The sequence below is a fragment of the Heliangelus exortis genome, chromosome 2, assembly GCF_036169615.1.
Source record: "Heliangelus exortis chromosome 2, bHelExo1.hap1, whole genome shotgun sequence".
Lineage (NCBI taxonomy): Eukaryota > Metazoa > Chordata > Aves > Apodiformes > Trochilidae > Heliangelus > Heliangelus exortis.
The window spans coordinates 134806262-134826477 of NC_092423.1; the positions used below are offsets into that span (position 1 = coordinate 134806262).

Here is a 20216-nt window from a genome sequence, read left to right on the forward strand (position 1 = left end):
GTAACTCTGAAGGTATCCACTAAGAATTCCGAAGATGATAAAAGAAGAGACAACAGAGAATATATGGAAAAAATACGATCAGCATGGTTGAATGACTAAAGCACCAGTCTGAAACACTTTGAATGTAGTTTACACTTTAGATTTTTTCTATATGTACTGTGTGACTTCTGGGAAAGAACTAGAATTAAATTTCAACACACGCTTGTTCTTCTCCTGCAAAGCAGAAAGAAAATACCATTCTTGAAAATATAGAAAGTTGGCAAATTAAATTATAAGCTTCTTTTTTTCCCTTTTAAATTATTCAGTATAAAGGAAATATCAAGAGAAGATACAATTCTATAATGTTAAATAATTAAATAATGTTATGTCTGGTTTGGGAATAAAATCAAAACCAAGTATTTTCCACATTTTTAACATCATGCATTTAATGCAGGTCAGATTAAAATAAAAAAAAAAAAAATAAAAAAAGGAGATAAAGACAAAAGAGGGGTGGTTAGGTATTTAATTCTTAAGTAGTTTCCTTTGCAGTAGAATTTTGAACCCCAAGAGACCACCTATGTTGCCTATGCAGAGACAGGAAAAGTTAAGCCTCTCCAACTTGATAAAAGAAGACTAATGTGGTTTTTTTCTCCTCATGTTGTTGAGATGATCTGACCAAAGACAAATCCACTTCATAAGCAAAGTAAGTGTGGAGCTGTATCAAAATTAAAAATCACAGCTGAGATACATGTAAACCACTAATGTTATCAAAACTTACAGAACTGATGTGACAGGATTGTTGTTAAAATATGTTTGAATTGGGAGAAAACATGAAATCAGGACACCTGCATACCTTGCCAAGCTAACCTCTGCCTTCAAAGCCACGAAAGAAATTTCAGACAATATTCACAGTACCACAGAATGGTTTGTGTTGGGAGGGACCTTAAGGGTCATCTAGTTCCAGTCCCTCTGCCATAAGCAGGGACACCTTCTACTAGACCAGGCTGCTCAAAGCTCCATGCAACCTGGCTTTGAAGATTTCCAGGGACGGGACATACACAACTCCTCTAGGCAAACTGTGTCTCAGTGTCACCAGTGTCTCACCACCCTCACAGTGAAGAATTTCTCCCTAATATCTCATCTAAATCTCTCCACTTTCAGCTTAAAATGTCTAACCCTTGTTTTATCAATACAAGCCCATGTAGAAAGTGCCTGTCTAGCCTTCCTGAAGGCCCCTTTCAGGTACTGGAAGGATGCTGTAAGGTCTCCCTGGAGCCATCTCTACTCCAGGTTGAAGAACCTCATCTCTCAGAGCTGTCACATTACAGGTGCTTCATCCCTCAAATCAGCTCCATGTCCCTCCTCTAGACTCACTCCAGGAGCTCCATATCTTTCTTTCGTTGGGGGCTCCAGAACTGGACACAGTACTCCAGGTGGGGTCAGAAGAAAGGAGTAGAGGGGGAGAAACTCCTCCCTTGACCTGCTGGTGTCTCTTCTTTTGCTGCAGTCCAGAGTACAGCTGGCTTTCTGGGCTGCAAGTACACATTGCCAGTTCACATGACGTTTTCAATCAACGACCCCCCCTCTGCCCCACATACTCCTACTTAAGGCTGCTGAGGAGATGCCAGAAACAAGTCCACTTCCAGTTACATCAGGGACACCATTCAGCAGGGTTTAAAAACTAATAATCATCTCCAAAAGACATGTAACATTCTAATAACTGTTGCTTATGATCCTGAGTATCAACAAATGCTACAGCACTACTTGTTCTCATACTGTAAATTCTGTCTCCTTCAGCAATCAGCAATGCCCTTTATTTTTGTAATGCTTTATTACAATTTGCATAACAATCACCAGTTATGCAACAATTATGTCTGCTATTTTGGCCAGTTTAGATTACTGAGCAAGAGGATTCTTCTGGATGCAGTGTTATGTTTTAAACCTTACTTTCTTAACATCTCTATCTTGAATTCCTGTAAAAGCATTTGCTTCTTACCCGTATATGATATTATAATATATTAACACTGATTTCTGATGAGGCCTATCTGAGACATTGTTTACAAGGAAGTATTTCATAATTATAATCAAGAATCATGTAATGTTGGGAAGAGGAGTTGGGAAGAGGTATTCAGAAGAGATAGTAATGGTACAGAAACAGATTTAAAATATAAAGAGAAAGCAATAGTAGCACCTGGCAAAACAGTCAGTAAATTGTAACTGAACATTTCAATAGTTAAAACAATGCTCATTCTCTATATTATGCTGTTCTAAAAAAACACTAATTCATATAATGTGTCAAAGCTAGCACTAATTACATGCATTATTATAATTAACAGTTAATTAATACATACATTAAATAATTCTCAGGATACTAATAGTTGGTACCAACAGTCTTTGTGCTTGATCAGACACCACTAGACTACTAAGCAGTTAACTCCACTTGTTCCCAAAGTATTATCTGAGTGCTACAAGTATTTGTATTACTGAACTCTATTTTTAGAAAAATAATCTGCTTATTGAATTTGATAAGTTGTTTGTTTCCATTTTTTTTCCATTCCTCATTGTTTGATATGTCTGATCAAGTTTCACAAATAACTGTCATGAAGGCATCTTTAGATAACTGATAAGAAAACACAGAAGAATGATATGTAGCAAATGCACTGCCTATAGTCTTTGACAAAGGGTTGGCAGTTTTACTTTAAAAACATTCAGTTTAAGAACTTCTTATAAAAAAAAAAATTAAAAAATGGAAATTAGCAAGAACATTCCTATAGCATTCATTTCCACTGGTCAACCAGAGAAAAATATGCACATTATGAATAAACACATCTATATATTTTACTGAAAAAACTGCAGTTAACACAGTGAATTTTCTTTTAAATTTCAGCGAAAGCCGTGAAAGATTAGAATGGCATCACAGGCATGTTTTTTTTGACCACTTTCCTGTTTCTAGCTATGTAGTAAGTTTCAGGTATTTCTGTTTTCTATATAGTTCTTGGATCAAGATGAAAGAATTTACAAAATATTCTAAAGAGAGCATTAGGAATAAATTCACATTTTATATTTGTAGGATTTCCCCTCCCCACCCCCCAGTAATGTAGATTGGTTTTAGTATCTCCCAGTCATACCAAGTTCTGTTGAGATACCATCTTTTAAAAAAAACATGTTTTCTAAGCTTTACTAGGAGGAAAAATTTCTTGTACAGAACCATAACCATAACTTATTACCTTCTATACATTTTAAGTCAGAAAAACAATGACTTACATTATACAAGAGAAAAGGAAGTTTGTTAGGGTGTGTTATTTGATGATAAAAGAATTTACCTTGACAAGCTGGGACTGGAACATCCCATGAGTAATAACCGTATGGAGACTTCCTGCATACAGCAGTACTTTTCCCAATGAGACGAAAACCTCGATCACAAGCCCAGCGAACCATGCTGTTGAGCTGTCCACCTGTCTGACTGACAATGAAACCATGTGGAGGGGACTCTGGAGTACTACAGTAGAGAGCTTTAAACATAAATATTGAATAAATAAAAGATGCATTTAGAATTCAGGTGAAAATTCTTGAAAAATTCTTGTTAATTTAAGTGGGTATCTTGTAACAAGCTGAGAAAGCATCACTTGAAGTTGTTGTATTTTGTATACTGATTATGCATGCAATCAATTTCACTAAGTATAAAGATGAAAGAATAGGGCTTTATATATATATATACGTGTGTGTGTGTGTGTATTTAACTTCCTCTCTGTTTTTGTTCAAGGACAATTTTTCTTCTACAAAATGGGAAAGTAGACATCTTGGCTAACCCATCTTGGATTAAGATGGAAGCCTGTTTTGAAGTGCTTCCTTCATGCTTCCAAGAAATATTTCTAACTATTGTTATCTGTTTTCTTAGGCAAATAGAAAAGTGATGCTTCACTTGCTCTTTAAGCCTTTCTATGCCCCATGACTTTGTTCACATCAATGGTTTTCTCATGTACAAGCTTCTCCTGGTCAGAGGGGAAGTGGCTGTTCACCAATTATTAAATCAAGCAGCAGAATGAGAAGCACTATCTGATGTTTCAGAGCACATGGTAGGAAAGAATTTTCTTCCCTACATTAAATCGTTCTGGCCTTATACTCTTGGAAGAACTAGAGATTCATAACACCTCTACATCTTTATGAGAAAATATACCTGTATTTTTTGAGTGAAACAGACAACTGGTAAACACTTCCCGTCTACGTCTCAACAGTTCTCTCACTGACAGTAGGAAAAGGCCTTTGAGATCTTTCTCTTTTTTCTCTTTTAATGAATCCAGGAGTTACTATACCCAGTGAAAATAGTTACTTTTAACTAGCTATGCAACAAACATTGGATCTTTGAGAAAAATGTCCTCTTCTGAAGGGAAGGATGACAATGATATTTTTGTAGAAACTTGTTATTTTTCAGTACATATTGAAGTAGGCAAAAATAGAGTCAGGAAAACAATAATCTACAGCAAAAAGAAGAATTTAATATTAATTCTCCATTACTTTCTCCGCTGTTTAAAGGAAATTGTTTTATGCCAATAACTTCTCTAGCACTTACAGATGCTATCTCCAGTACTTTTCATTCTGCATATTTAATGTCTTTCGTCATGGCAAAAAAATCAAATATATTTTTTGTATAATTTCAGTAGATTGCAAGACATCTACTTTAGCTTTATTAATGAATATTATTATATTGTAAAGATGGATATTGTATAATATTTCTATGAAAGCAATTATATAAAAATCAGTCTTTGTTAGGTATCATATTCATACACTATTGTTAAATATGTTCATTTGAATTAATAATACACACAATGTTGGCTTTTTTGACAATTGATCTCTTTAATACAGTTTTCTACTTCTGTTGAACCTTAAATTAAAGAGCTCAGTCCTCCAGGTTCTCACAGTTTTTTCACCTAATAGCTGCTCACTGCTGCCTTCTTGCCACCTCTTTCTCTGTCCCTCCAGTGGTGATAAATAATGAAGAGCATAAAGACCCAGAATGAAGAGAAGAGGTACATAAGTGCAAATAAATGATGTGAGAGAGAAAATGAAGATTCTTCTTCTACCTTTAGTACCAATTTGTGCCATTTTAAGGTCCTGTGAAACATTTGCTGAAATCTCTTCAGAGCACATGTTTTATATATCCTACTTATGGTGCGTGGCTTTTTTTCTCCTCACAAGATCAGTATCATCAGGTTCATATACAAAACAGATGGGATATCCTCTCATAATGGTCAAGTAATGTTACAAAATAAAGCTTCCATTATCCTTTTCATATAAATAAATGTTACATATTTAAATTATACACACATTAAAGAAAGTCTTATTTACATACCTATATATCTTATCCTGAAGCCTTTTTTATTGGTGCCATGATCTGCTGACCACCGGAGAAAAACCTCATGGCTGTTGCTGGTTATATTTAGAGAAGATGAATAGTCCCCACTGAGAGAAATGAGCAACGGGCTATGACTATTTGGTCCTTGATACAAGGAAAAAAAAAGTTACAGTTTGAAATAACATGCAATAAATTATATGCAAACAGTATACATAGAAAACTAAACTACATTTTTACTAAGCTAAAATGGTAAATTAATCTGAATTAAAAATCAAAATTGTCATTACATGTTGTACAGTAGAGAATATATATTTATTCAGAAACAAAATTATTTCTAAACATAATTAATGCAGGACAATTTTGAAACAGTAATCCAAAATCTTTTTTTCAGCACAACAAGTCCAAATAGTTACTTAATATTTAAAAATACATTTAATGTAAATACATTGCAGATAGAATACACGTAGAAAAAAAAAATGCATCTATAGAGAAAAAGTATCATCCAAAGTTGTGTATCCTATAATTACCATCAAACACCTCAAGTATATCAAATTCCTTTTCAGTCTGGAAGAATTCAAAGAACATGCTGATATTATAACCCTTTTCCACAGTAATGGTCCATGCACACATCTGAAGATTTGGGTAGCTGTCAGGATATCCAGGGCTCAGTATTACTCCTGTTGAATCCAGACGTATTTCATTGGCTGGACAGAGCACTGTGAAGCAGAAAGATTGGTTAAGAATTTAAAGTTCACTATTTCTGTTTCATGTGGGTGACAAGTTTTTCTCAAGTAAAAATGATCTGCATTATTAATTTTATTTCCTTAAAGTCTGATAACATATCTTCAACAAAGGACGTGCAGGAGAGGGATGCAAAACAGCAATGCTCCTGTCACTATCACCACTACTGGAGAATAAACCGGGCCAACTAGAGTAGTGTAAAATGTGACTCAGCTGCCTCCCTAAATGAGAATCAAAAGACCAATCACATAAACTGTATGAATGTTAACACACAGTCTAGGAAACAAACAGGAGAAACTAGACCTCTCTGCCCGCTCAGAAAATTGTATTACAGGAATAGCTGTAACATGGTGGAACAACTCACACAACCAGAGGATTGTGACGGACAGCTATTCTGCAGCCCTCAGAAGTTACCATGGCATTTTTCTTCCCAAATTCTCTAGAAGATAGGATATTCTGGTAGGACTTTCTTAAGTGCTGAATTGCTGCATTGTTCAAAAAAATGAACCTTAAGACTTAACGTCTGTTACTGTCAGCAAGAGTTCCAGGGAAAGTCTTGCACTGAAAGCAAAACTTGAAGACACTGTGATTTTTGGTTGTCAGATTCTAAATAAAGAGTAATCAATCCCTCCCACAACCTGTAGAAAGCAGCATCTGAATCTTAAAATCATCAATCAAATGTCAAGGACATTGATGTACCTACACACAATGTAAGTACTATTTAGACAGGATGCCTTTGGTCTAGAAAACAGAACACACTCTTCAATCTGATGTTTTGTTGCTCAATAGGACTCAGTAGAACTAATTAGAGAAGAAGATGATACAGAAATGCACAATGCAAGCAGAAAATGTTAAGTTGTTGCATTTACATGAAATAAGGAACACTAAAATTCAAATTTTACTTCACCACACCTAATACAAGTCCCACTTCTTTCTTTCATGTAAAGAAGGTTCAAAGAAGAGTTCTTAAAATCAAAGCACATGACTAGCAGTCAATACATTGGTTTTGTAATTCAAAATGACCTAGAGAATCTCAGGCTGGCTTTGGGTAATTAAAATAATTGTGCTTCCTTTTAAAGACAGGTCCAGCAGTTCACAATATGACAAATATTTTCTGAGGAAATAAATATCAAATTAGGAGGAAAAAAATAGGCAATTTCAGCTCCACTTAAAAACAGACATCCAAATATCATCATGAGATATATAAACATATTTATTTTAACGTTGTATTTCTTATCATCCTTTAGTTCTTTGGTAAGCATAACTCATGTCTAACTGTGCCAGTTATGATATGTGCATATTGAAACCATATCTACAAACCACTTCCTTTTTTTTGTGTCTGTGTATGAGAGATACTTGGTTATACAGTCATATTTCTTTCTAGTGATCTCTCAAGTTCAGACTACCGGATACTTTCCTCCTTCTAATACAGAGACAGATTATTTCCCTGATAAATATATCTAAGTCAGATGAATGAGAAATTATAAAAATCTGATGTTCTTAATTTCTGACACTTAAATTTCCACAACTTAACTGTAGAAAATCAGAAAAAAAATGTGCTCTACCATTTTGTCTAAAACATTGCTGGGAGAGGTTAGATCCTAAAATAAAAGAGTGTTTGCTGCAGAATAGAAGAAGACATCTCCGCCATCCCTGCTAACTTCTTCAGCAGACTACCATACTGTCACATAGCTCTAAAGAATCATTATTTCATATATTAGTCATCATATTCTGAAGTTATTAATCTCCCACTAACAGCTGTGCTGGAGAACATTGCTTATTTTCAGAAGGGATAGAGAATGCTAGCAGAATAAATGCTCCTTTCTAAGTAAGTTGCTACTACAATTTAAAACAGTTGCTTAAATTGAGAGAAATTATGTTTAAAAGTATGATGAAGAAGTTTGATTTTGAATTTATCTGAGTTCACTAGGACTATATAGAATAACAGTCTTACTAAACAAAAATATTTAATATTACTATCTTATTGGAACTTTTTTCCAGGAACTGGTTTTGCTTCATGGTACATGAATAAGTGCCTGCAGTTTATTCTGAACACTGCTAAACAGAAGACTTAAAAACAGGGAAAGAGAGAGAAAAAAAGTGATCATGTTCATAAACAAAACTTTAAAAATTCTATTATAGAATTTATCAATGAAACCACAGAATGGTTTGGGTTGAAAGGGAAGTCTTGGGCAGGAATATATTTCACTAGATTAGGTTGCTCGAAGCCCCATCCAGTACGACCTTAAGAAAGAGAAAGGAATCTGTCTATATATTTTAAAATATTTATCTCTCAAGTTAAAAATTCGCATCTAAGAGCTAAATTTAAATAGTTGCTTCCCATGCTCCATGTTTGTCTCAATTAATTAATAAGAGACCGAATGCAACACCTCTGCTCCACGTAAGAAATTCATATCTGTCAAACTACAGTATGAGGCCAGTCGTGATATAGACTTTAAAGGAACTGATCCTCTCAAGCTTTATACATAGATACACATATATAAGAACATACAGTGAGGTGTGGCAGGTAGGCAGGAAGAGCACCCTATAGTCATTAGGCTGCATTAGTTTATATACAACAAGTTTTACTGTCTCCATATACTTCTGTTTTGCAAACTGTCCCCAGTTTCAGGATTTTCTTATAAACTTCCCCTAAGAATTTTATAGAGAGCTTTAATACTTATGTCTGTGCAATGGAGTCCAGTGGGAATCAGGTTGCCAAATTTTTTTTATGAATCTGAGCTAATACAGCTGAGATTTAACTAAAAGTCATTCAAGAATTTTCTCAGGGTCCTCTAATTATGATGCAAAATACAGTTTGAATCTTCTTACTTTGAAGCTTTCATTTTATCCTCAAAGTAGAAGCTAATGTCAAGGAAAACTAAAGGCAAAGTTACAGAAGATGATAAGCATTTGCATAATCTTGTGGAAGTTAGTGGGTTTTTTCTGATCTCAAGAAGATATCTTCAAGAATTTTAAGAAATTATCATCCAAACGGTACACATTAGAGAAAAATGGAAACAAGGCAACATAGTTTTAGATAGTTCTACATGGTGTAAACTAACCTATAACAATTAAATCATCAAATTAAGTCTTAAATAGATTTTGTTTCAAAATTTTCTACCTTGCTATTGAGCACTGTATCTTTACTGCAATATACTTGATTCAAAACTAAATCATTGTAATTTAAATTATGTTAAGCGGCACGCTTCAAATTCAATATATAAAATGATGTTGACTGTTGGTATTAATTATCTGAAGCCAAAACTTGAAGCAAAGTTCAACCAAAACTCACTTAACACTGACTAGTGTCTGTTATACAAAAGGTTAAGGTAACAGAAGTTAACATCAGGAATCCTAATAATAAATATATGCTTTGGCTGGTAAAAGATTTAATAAACTAATACAAATTTGAACCAACAGAAGAGCTGAGTTTATTCCTTGAGACTGATCCTTATGGAATGTGTTACAGACTGGACAAATAAAGATAGTAGCTTACACATAAATCAGTGCAGTATTCTAAAATAAGGTAAAACAGAAATTTTAGGCGTATAAGTTTGCAGCCTCTAGAAGTCAAAAAGCTCTCTATTGGTCTGTGTTTCAATATTGAAATTTAGTTTACATATTGTTATCTTCAAACTTGCACATTAAATATATAAATACAAGAGAAAATTATGTTGCTGCTTGTTCTGGATGGCCAATTTGAATAGTCATTTAAAACATTTTTTTTTTAATTTTTAAAATTTTTTTTAATTCATCTTCAGACTGAAATGGTAAGAACACTAATTTAGTATTATTTGATCCAATATCTAGCATTTATATGTGACAGAGGAAAGATTAACTGAAGTCATAATTCCTGTGTTTTTGGTTTGGGTCTTGCAATGATTATAAACACGGTTTCAGCAGCACCTGCTGAGAAAATGCCTCAAGGACTGCACATATGTCTATGTTTCTCCTATCTACTATTACAGCATTTTGAAATCTAAAGCATTGCCTTGAGGTTATTAGTTTTCAACACATTAAATGCCCCAAACCAACTAAGTTAGGATTTTAATTTAGATTGGGATGTTGAATTGATAGCTATTCCTAGATACAATTATACCAAAATAAATGCACAGATTTTCAGAAATTATCAGTGTTAAAGTTCCTCTAAAACTCACAATAGAAGATTACATTGTTAAGGATAAGATTCATTGTGATGAAAGATTTTGACTTTTGCATAGTTTTGTGCATAAAACCAGGGGAAAATAGTCAATTCATTAGCAGTAGTTGACCCTTCCAGTTTTTCAGGAGTGTAGGAAAAGGGTATATATATAAGACAGTAATTTTTCAATTCTCAGCTAAAAATTGAGTTGACTATTGTAGTCATCATTAATTTTTAAAAATTAATAGTCTGATGTATAAATTCCTATCAACTAAATTGTGTTTGAAACTTCAGAAAATACTAAGAAGTGGTCAAAATTCACTGGTGAAGTTAGTAGATTTATTCACAATTAATTTTTATATTTCCAAACAAAACTTTCATCATGAGTCTTCCACAGAAATGCTGATTAACTAAAATTGATGTGTTAAAAAACCCCACAAAACTGTTATCTGATTGGTAGAAAACCCAGATGGCACTATTTTTCATTTAATACAAATGTAAATCAGCTGCATTTATAATGACTGATTTGCAAAAGTATGTTAATCCTGCAGTAGATGTTACAATATTAAGCATAGGACTAGATGGATCACAAATAAATAGCACAACAACAAGCAAGATTTAAAATTGCTTTAGTTTACATAAATTAAACTTTCATGAGGCTGTGGGTTTTCGGTGTTTTTTTCCCCTCAAAATATCTTATCATACATGTTTATAACTGTATGTCCTTATTTACCTTCCTGGAAATAAATAGAAGATCTACTAAAAAAACATAAATTTGTGCCCACCACTGAAAATTTAAGGATAATACCTATTTTTTTCTTAAATAAATCACATGTAAATTTTATCTGCATTAGCTCCCTAGCTGGTTCAGTATGAAAGAAAACTGGCATTTTCTTCAGAAATGATGGAAAAATTCTATGCCAGCATAGCACATAAAATGTCAGCTTAATAAAACTGGTTTAACTGTGATGGCACTGGTTGGCATGAATATAATATTTTTTGAAATTTAACAAAGAGATAGCATTATATCTCTTTATTCACAGTTTTCAATTAAAAGAGGCAAACATGAATACACACACGTATACTCGCACACACAGAGAAAACCTATTATTTAGAATACACTGAATAAAACCAGAAGCACTTAAAATTGCATTAAAAATAATGTTGTGATCTTGTTCACCCAAACGCATGCTATGTGTTTTTTTTTAATTTTCCATATATTTTTTCTACTTTATGATCTAGATGAGATTATCTCATTATTTATTAAATTTATACTTCCTCCAAAAGAACTGTGAAATTATTTTCACAAAGTAGATCAGCATTGCTTTACACTCATCACACTAATGAAAACATTACTAATTTTTAACATTAATTATGACACATATTCACCATAACAAACAGTGAAAATATTGGAAACAGCATAAAAAAACCTTGAAATATTTCCAATATGGTATCTTATGTAAAGAGATAGTGGAGGGCATTTAAAGAATCACCATTCAGCTGGTCGGACAGGGGGAAAAGAAAAAGCAGAAAAAAACCTTGACATGTAGGTGGTGCTCCATCCATCTGAAGCCTTTCACCTAGTCGGCACGTCAGAATCTCATTACCAACCAATGTAAAGCCTGGTTGACACTGGTATCTTATTATGTCTCCTGTTCGGAAAATAAGACAAAACACAGGCAAACAAAAGAAACATTAAACTGCAATTAGCTGGGACTTTTAGCTTTGAAAACAGTATTGATTAATGAAGTTTCTTGCGGCCATATATAATGGGCTAAATGACCTCTGGCATACACAACTTTGATTAGTGTAAGAAATGTGGTAAATGAGCATCGTGTGGCACACTATGCTGCATCTATCACTGTTTTCCACCACATTTCTAGTTGGATAGTTTGCTAATGTGTCTGGGTTTGACTGATGCTGTGTGAACCATGTGTCCACAAAGCTTTAAGCAATAAAATTTACTGCATAACCATTATGGAACTAAATAAAGACACAAGATCAGGTCAGTAACCCATACAACCCTGAGGGGAAAAAAATAAATATGAACTGAAGTTAACTGGTGATATCTAAATGGTGGGAATAAGAAATTGTCATTTGTTAAGCTAAGAAATAAAAAATTCACGTAGTTTTTATGTACAAAAAGATGAAAAGTTATTTCCCTTTGTTACTAATATAATTAACCAAAAATTAGAATATGTCAAAAGTAAATTTATTTGCCATACTGTGCGTAAAACTAGCTGGTCAGACATCTGATGTCTGCTCATGTAAGTCATATTTCTTTGAAGGACAGGTGGCTGAATAAAAATATAACGTCTTAAAAGGTCTGAATGTCATCTTTGTCTTACTTAAAATGAAGTTCATTAGAAAGGAGTTAACTGTGTTACTTATATGTGATCCCTGAAACATATATTAGATCCACAGAGTATAGAGAAAAGGAATGCCTGAAGGCATGATTTCCATCCTTTAAGCAAGACATTCCTGTGGGTAGTGGTCCTCTTTTTCGAAACAAATATTGCTTTTATTTTCTCTTACATTACCTATTTCAAATTCATCATCCTCAGTGAGAATTTCAGCATTTGGTATGTTTGCTGGAGGCTGGCAGACCCGGAGCTGATAGGCTAAGGAAAAAAAAGTGCAGCTGATATTGACATACTTAGACAGTGAACAGACATGCACATATAACTGTGTTAATGTCCATATTCAAAGGATAAAAATAATCATCTATTCCTTTACTTTGAAACTTTCAAGACAATCAAAAGAAAGAAAATACATGGATTTCACAGTTAAAAAACTGGAAACTGCATCTTTGTTCTTAATTGGCTATTTAAATTAAGTGGCAAAACTTTCTTCATAAATGAACTAAGAAGCTTTTAAGTGTTTGCCAATTTTCTCCTAAGTCATCTTTCCTGAAAAGCAGATACTTTTTGCACTGTGCAATTGTTAGTTTTGCTTGTTTTTGGTTTTTTACAATATATTTTTACTGCTGAACTCTTCCACTTCTGAAATTTTGTAAAAAATATGAGTTTTCGAATCCAAAAGATACTATACAGAGGCAGCATAACTGATGGACAGAAGCACTTCGAATATGAAATTTCCCAATAAATGAATAGTTGTGGAGCACATCTCACCTGCAGATAGGGTTAGAGAATAATTCTGTTTCCAACCTCTCCCTTGAAGTCTTGTGTGAAATAATTTTCTGAGTTATAACACATATATGCCACAGCCAGTCAAAGTAGTTTTTTGAGACAGATTTTTTAAAAAGCAAGTAGGAAGAGGATGCAGAAATTGTACAGCTTTATTTTTTGGGGGGGGATGGGCCTGCGTTTGAACAACAATACATTTCCCTTTCAATCTGAATGCAATAAGGACAGAAATCTGGCCAAACCCAGTCACACTGAAGTATATAAACAGTGCAGACACTGTGGTCTTCTACATTTTAAAGTATACTCGAGTTTATACTCAAGTTGATGAATGAGTCAAGTATGCCTGGTTTTCACTGAGGGTTTTCACAGTTTTTTATATAGCACTGTTTTATAGAACCATTCATTAGCAAGTAAGCAGCATCTACTTGTGGCAAATTCAGCTTCAGTTATACACATCTTTTTTACTTCCTGTGCTTGGACCTTTTGGAAACTGAACTGGTCAAATGTTTGTCAGCCAGCATTTCTAATTTATCCAGGTAAGATCTTTTGTTGGTACTGAGTCACTTGTATTTGACATATTCCTATTGCATTCCTTTGTGTCAATCATATAATAAATAGACAATTAAATCAGTGAATCAAGAAAGCTAACATCCTGCCTTAGGATAAAGTAATTTTAAATAAAGCATACCAAGAAACATGGAACAGCTGTGCTATTTGCATTAAAAAATCACCAACATAATTTAAAAAATGATTCAATAAACAATTTCTATAACTTATCTCAAATGTCTCTCATTTAAAGGTATCATTCATTTTAATCCCCAAATTATGTATTTTAAATAAATTTGATTCCTCTCACTGCCTTGTCTTTATTGCTATAAAGTACACGTGGCTGACAGGAAGAACCACAGGCTAAGGGATAGTGAGATTTATTTATAATTCCACAAAGTGTCTTAAGTTTCTTAATGAATAATCCTTTGGGCTGCTTGGTTTTGCATCTTTATTACACATTAGAGCCCACACTTGTGGAATGACAATTTCCGCAATAACAAAAAAAAACAAGTACAAAGAAATCAAATTATTTAGAGAAACTTTATTACAATGTATGAGTGTTTTTACAAGTGTTTTGATATATCCAGATATACTGATATATATATGTATATATAATTTATATATACACATATATTAATATATATCAATACATATAAATTCATATCTTGATGAACAAAAAGGGTCAGTTCCTCCTTCCCAAAGTGATACATGCAATTTAGATGCCTAAATTTGGAATGAAATTTCTGACCTTCTTCTACCAATCCTACTGGAATCTATACTGCACAACCAATTCAAGTGGTGTTGTTATTTTCATTGTGGTATTTAAATATTTTTTATTATTATTGTTTAGATTAAAACTCCTTTAATGCCCCTGGTTTCATCTATATGTATTAATTCTGTATGTATTCTTTACTATCTCAGAAACAAGAGCTTTCTAGTGCCAAAATCTGATCAGGATACAGAAGACAGACTATAGTCTGTCCATGGTTCATGGAATACTCAGTCTAACAGGTAGTCACAGAGCACCTAAAAATGCCCTTGCTTTTGAATGTTCCTTGTAGTGATAGGAATTCAGGAGAACACTTGGCCACACAAGGTGTGAATGACTTACAGAAAGAGGCACTGATACTTCCTATTCCTCACTATTTAATTCAAGGGTGATTTAACATTAACTACACAATATAGTTCACTGTCACTGAGATTTCTACATCAACAGTAGTTTCTTCAGAATGTTCAAATATGTATGAGAAACCTCATGAACAACAAAAGAAACCCATTTGGATTACAAAAGAATTTCAGAAGCATTGTAAGCAGTGAGAAGATAAGCACCTTGAACTGCAAGCTCATGATGCTGCCTTCTTTGCTCATGTCTTGTCACAGTGCATTCTTTTTTTCCTTCGCTACAAGTGAATTTAATATCTGGTTAAGAAAATTGCTTGTTTTCATTACTCACATTAGTCCTTAATATATATGTATTACCTCATGGTGTTCAGTCATGTTAGCAATAAGAGTAATTAAAGTATTTTTTTCAAGTTTTCTTCCCACAGTAATCAGTAAAAACAATGAAAAAATGCAATTTGTCACACTTACCATGGTAACTAAGTACGAAGAAGCCACTGGTTGTAAAGTCACTATGGAACTTGATCAGAATCTGATTGGAAGTGCTATAGACTGATTCTAAGGCAGTGTTGCCACTAAACTGTCCAATTTGAGGAGAAGTTTGGTCTGGTCCATCCCTAAGAAAAACAGAAAAAAATTTAAAAAAATAATTTTATTCCTCCAAATTTTCATATAAAGTAGTAAAATTTCTCTAGATTACTCTGGCAAGTGTGAGTCACTTAAATCAGCTATCACAGACATCACAGGCCCAAAGCCTTTTGAAACTGTATGTATGGAAGTATCATAGGTAGTAACACAGAGGACTGTAAAAAATCATTAGAGAGGAAGATACTCCATTTAACCACCTCCTGAAAGTAATATTCATATTTTTGAGTAAAATTCACAGCAAGCTCAAAATGATTGAATTTTTTATCATATTTCATATTACTGTTATAAACTGTGCTCACATTTACATATCTATGCTTTCAAAAGTTGCTATCAGAAAACAAATATCTGTTTAGTATCTTTATTGATGATTTAGATGAGGGGATTGAGTCCATCATCAGCAAATTTGCAGATGACACTAAGCTGGGGGGAAGTGTCAATCAGCTGGAAGGCAGGAGGGCTCTGCAGAGGGACCTGGACAGACTGGAGACCTGGGCTGACTCCAATGGGATGAGGTTCAACAAGGCCAAGTGCCGGGTCCTGCACTTTGGCCACAACAACTCCATGGGGAGCTCCAGGCTGGGCACAGAGTGGCTGAGAGCAGCCAGACAGAGAGGGACCTTGGAGTTTGGATTGACAGGAAGCTGAACATGAGCCAGCAGTGTGCCCAGGGGACCAGGAAGGCCAATGGTATCCTGGTCTGCATCAGGAACAGTGTGGCCAGCAGGTCCAGGGAAGGGATTCTGTCCCTGTACTCAGCCCTGGTGAGGCCACACCTCGAGTCCTGTGTCCAGTTCTGGGTCCCTCAGTTCAGGAAGGATATCAAGGTCCTGGAGCAGGTCCAAAGGAGAGCAACCAGGCTGGTGAAGGGACTCAAGCACAGATCCTATGAGGAGAGGCTGAGGGAGCTGGGGCTGTTCAGCCTGGAGTAGAGAAGGCTCAGAGGAGACCTCATCACTCTCTACAGCTCCCTGAAAGGAGGTTGCAGCCAGGTGGGGGTTGGTCTCTTTTCCCAGGCAACTCTCAGCAAGACAAGAGGGCATGGTCTTAAGTTGTGCCAGGGGAGGTTTAGGTTGGATATTAGAAAGAATTTCTTTACTGAGAGGGTGATCAGACATTGGAATGGGCTGCCCTGGGAAGTAGTGGATTCTCTGTCCCTGGAGATATTTAAAAAGAGTCTGGATGTGGCACTCAGTGCCATGGTCTGGGAACTGCAGCGGTAGTGGATCAAGGGTTGGACTTGATGATCTCTGAGGTCCCTTCCAACCCAGCCAATTCTATGATTCTATGATTCTATGAAATAAACCTAATACTGCTCATCTCCCATCAGCTTCTGAATTTGGTAATTTCCAGGAAAACTGAGATATGAATACTGCTTAATTTTTAAGATTTCACTAAGAACTAAAATCAATACTTAAACTGTGCTGAATACAAAATTCCACTCGAAATCTGCATTCAAACATATATAAATGCAGATATTGTTTATAATTAGTAAGGATGATACTTTCAGAAAAGCTCTAATGACAGATTTTTTCAGCCTAGCTTGTCCCCCTAGCCCATTAAATATTATAATGCTATCATTTATATTTTATAGTACATATGGACACATAGGAATTAATTTAAGCTTTGTTTCTATGACTAGGTTAGAATTTTCTGAATAAATTTATTTCTGAGAGAGATGTGCCATGCATTTTATATAAATTATGTGTCTCTGGCTCAGCTGAACATTCATATAAATGTTTGTATTTTTAACCAACACTAAGTATTATATGCAGTTGACTAATTTCTCAAAATCTTGTTCACATAGATTGAACAATATTAGTTTTAACTCTTTATTATGATTTAAACAATACTTGTACTGCTAACTTATGGAAAAATTAAATGCTCCTGTACATAGAAGTATAGCTTAATTCAGGAAGGATTCTGAAGGTCAGTCTGAATTTGATGCACAAAACAAGTGGTGAAGACTTAACAGGATTCAATATCTGAATTTTACCAGGGCAAAAGTCTGGGTATATATTCTGATGGAATTTTGTTTAGAAGGGCAAAGCAACTGGGCATCTGGAATGCAGGACAAGAGAGTTTGTAGAACACAAGTTAGAAAAAAAGCAGGACCTACAGAAATTATAACAAAAGTCTATAGTGAACTGTTTAATGTTTAGGAAAGCAGGAATGAAATAACGAGTTTTATGAATTTAAATTAACCCAAATTAGATTTCTGGACAACTAAATGACAAAATTAATAATTAACATTCCAAATTACTTCTCATTATTTTGCACTACACAGACTACAAAGTACTCTCTCAACTTGTGGATTTTCAGTCTTCACATGCTATAATCACTGTATTATCGTTTCAGGAAAGCTTTTGAAAGGTCTTAACCCCTGTTGAAAGGTCAACAGGACTTCCTGGTAATAGTTACAAAATTACTGTATGTGACAATGTGCTCCCTGCTTGGCCCACCTACACCAGTGGCATTGGATGTGTCCATGATGGATGCATCCTGCTCAAAGTGGATTCAGGGGAGAAAAAGAAACACAACAGACAAGAGCAAAAGTGAGCAGTGTGCCCACCTAACCACAATGCTGATCAATGTGCTAATCAAGCTAAATTTGGAAGAAACCTGTTGAAACTAGCAGTTTAAAAGAAGCCAATTTGGAAGAAATAATGAAAATGGTGCTGCATTTTCTTATATTAACACTCTAAAATATTACAATTCATGCAGCTGCAACTGCTTATTATAATTTTCTGAAATATTACTTCTGTTGTCACAGCATACTTCTGAACACCTTTTTTTCATATAGAAACTGAGTCAGAATATTGTTGTTTTTGAATTCTTAAGACAAGGACCATGAAATTTTATGTCCAGTGCTTTCTAGAGAAAATGGTACACTGGAAAACACGCATTGCTGCAAATCACTCATTTCCCCTAGACAGAACACCAGTGTCAAGGGAGAAATCACAAATGTACTCTAATTCATAGTTTGTTGCATAGTGTCACATGAAGTTTAAATAAATGACAAAAGTGTTTTCTTACCAGACAGTTATGAAATCATATATTGGCTCTGTTTGGAGAACTGTGAAATTGATGTAGATTCCATTCCCAGGTGGTACTCTTACAAGCCAGAAGCAGTCTTGAAAGTTTGGATACTCATCAGGGTATCCTGGAGAATATATGGTGCCATTCATTGCAGTTATATTTCCTCCACAGAGGGCTATTAAAAAGATATTTGTTTTTAAAATGTATTAGATGCTTCTTGCATTCTTCTTAGACCATGAAAAAGCCATACTTTTAAACACATTTGGGAAAATGTTACTATATTATCTAAAACCATTGCTACTGATAGAAAACAGATTTTACTAAGCTTTTCACAAAGAGTCAGAAGTCTGTTTTGACATTATTAGTCAAATCTAAAAGAAAAAAAATTCTGATGTCATCAGAACTGGAAATAAAGTAATATTTAGACACTGGATTAAATTATTCCCTGCACAATTGAAAACTACTTTGTTACAGCTTTGTGTAAATGCCACCTACAAATCAGCAGTGAAACACAATAATTCCTTTCATTTACTGTCACAAGAATGAATTTTCGCCCAAAATTATCAGGCGAAGGAAGAGATATATTAAGTTAATGGGTGGGTGAAAATTAGAGGGGAATTTTAAAATGAAAAAACTGTGTGCAACAGTATAAATAAATGTTTTCATTTCTTCCAATAAATTCTGGAAGAGAGAGCAATATTCCTCTAATTCTTATTGAAGTGCACTGATTTTAGACAGCACACAGTGCAAGACTGACCATACAGCTTTAGGACTTTCATAACATTTCAGAAAAGCTACTTGCTCAAACTGTATTATTTTCTTCACAAAGATTTCAGATGCATTTTGAACATGACAACACCCTGTTATTACAGAAGAGAAATTCTTTTATAGAAGCCTAGTTCTGGAAAAGTGAGCAAGCCCTAAAACAGTATAATATGCTTTATTTTGCATACTTTCCATGTCACTTCATATCAAATGGATATGTAGTAGTAACCCAGATTCCCTAAAACATGCTTAAGAACCTTTAACCAGTGAACATGTTGCTGGAAATACAGGTTTAAAATACAGGAATTATGCATTGTTTGTATTTAAAGCATGTGTTATGGTTTATATATATATATTTCAGTGTTGAACTGTAAGGTAAGGAGACTTTCATAGTCACAGCTCATCCATTCAGACTTGACAGCTGGCATACTGCTTTCTTCAGCTTTTAAGTTCAAAGTCTCAGTGCACAGAATTGATTTTGCAGCAGGGTCTTAGGGGAGTGAAGACCAGGACTGGTGACTGTCAGGCAATGAAATGTCATGGAAATAGATTCAAAAAGGATGAAAGAGAGGGAGATGAGTTAAGAAGGGTTGGAGAGTGTTAGATGATGCTCAGTCCAGGTTAGTGGGATTTAAGGTGCATGAGGATGCAATAAGAAACTGTTTAAACAGGAACCATGTTTAGCAGTATTTGATTCAAATGGTCTGTTTCAAGAAGTCCAAGGCATTAAACAAGC

The 20216-nt window shown here is 34.5% G+C and overlaps 1 protein-coding gene across 2 annotated transcripts in view; it reads right to left on the reverse strand.

Annotated features, from left to right (window-relative positions):
- CSMD3 (CUB and Sushi multiple domains 3) overlaps positions 1-20216 on the reverse strand; it is a 544465-nt gene that overhangs the window by 64973 nt on the left and 459276 nt on the right. For both annotated transcript variants that reach the window (XM_071738231.1, XM_071738232.1), the window contains 7 exons: positions 18713-18890; positions 15503-15648; positions 12758-12838; positions 11756-11869; positions 5860-6048; positions 5330-5476; positions 3303-3491 (listed from right to left, as the gene is read on the reverse strand). In XM_071738231.1, the coding sequence (XP_071594332.1) occupies positions 3303-3491; positions 5330-5476; positions 5860-6048; positions 11756-11869; positions 12758-12838; positions 15503-15648; positions 18713-18890 (1044 nt within the window). The remainder of the gene's footprint in view (positions 1-3302; positions 3492-5329; positions 5477-5859; positions 6049-11755; positions 11870-12757; positions 12839-15502; positions 15649-18712; positions 18891-20216) is intronic.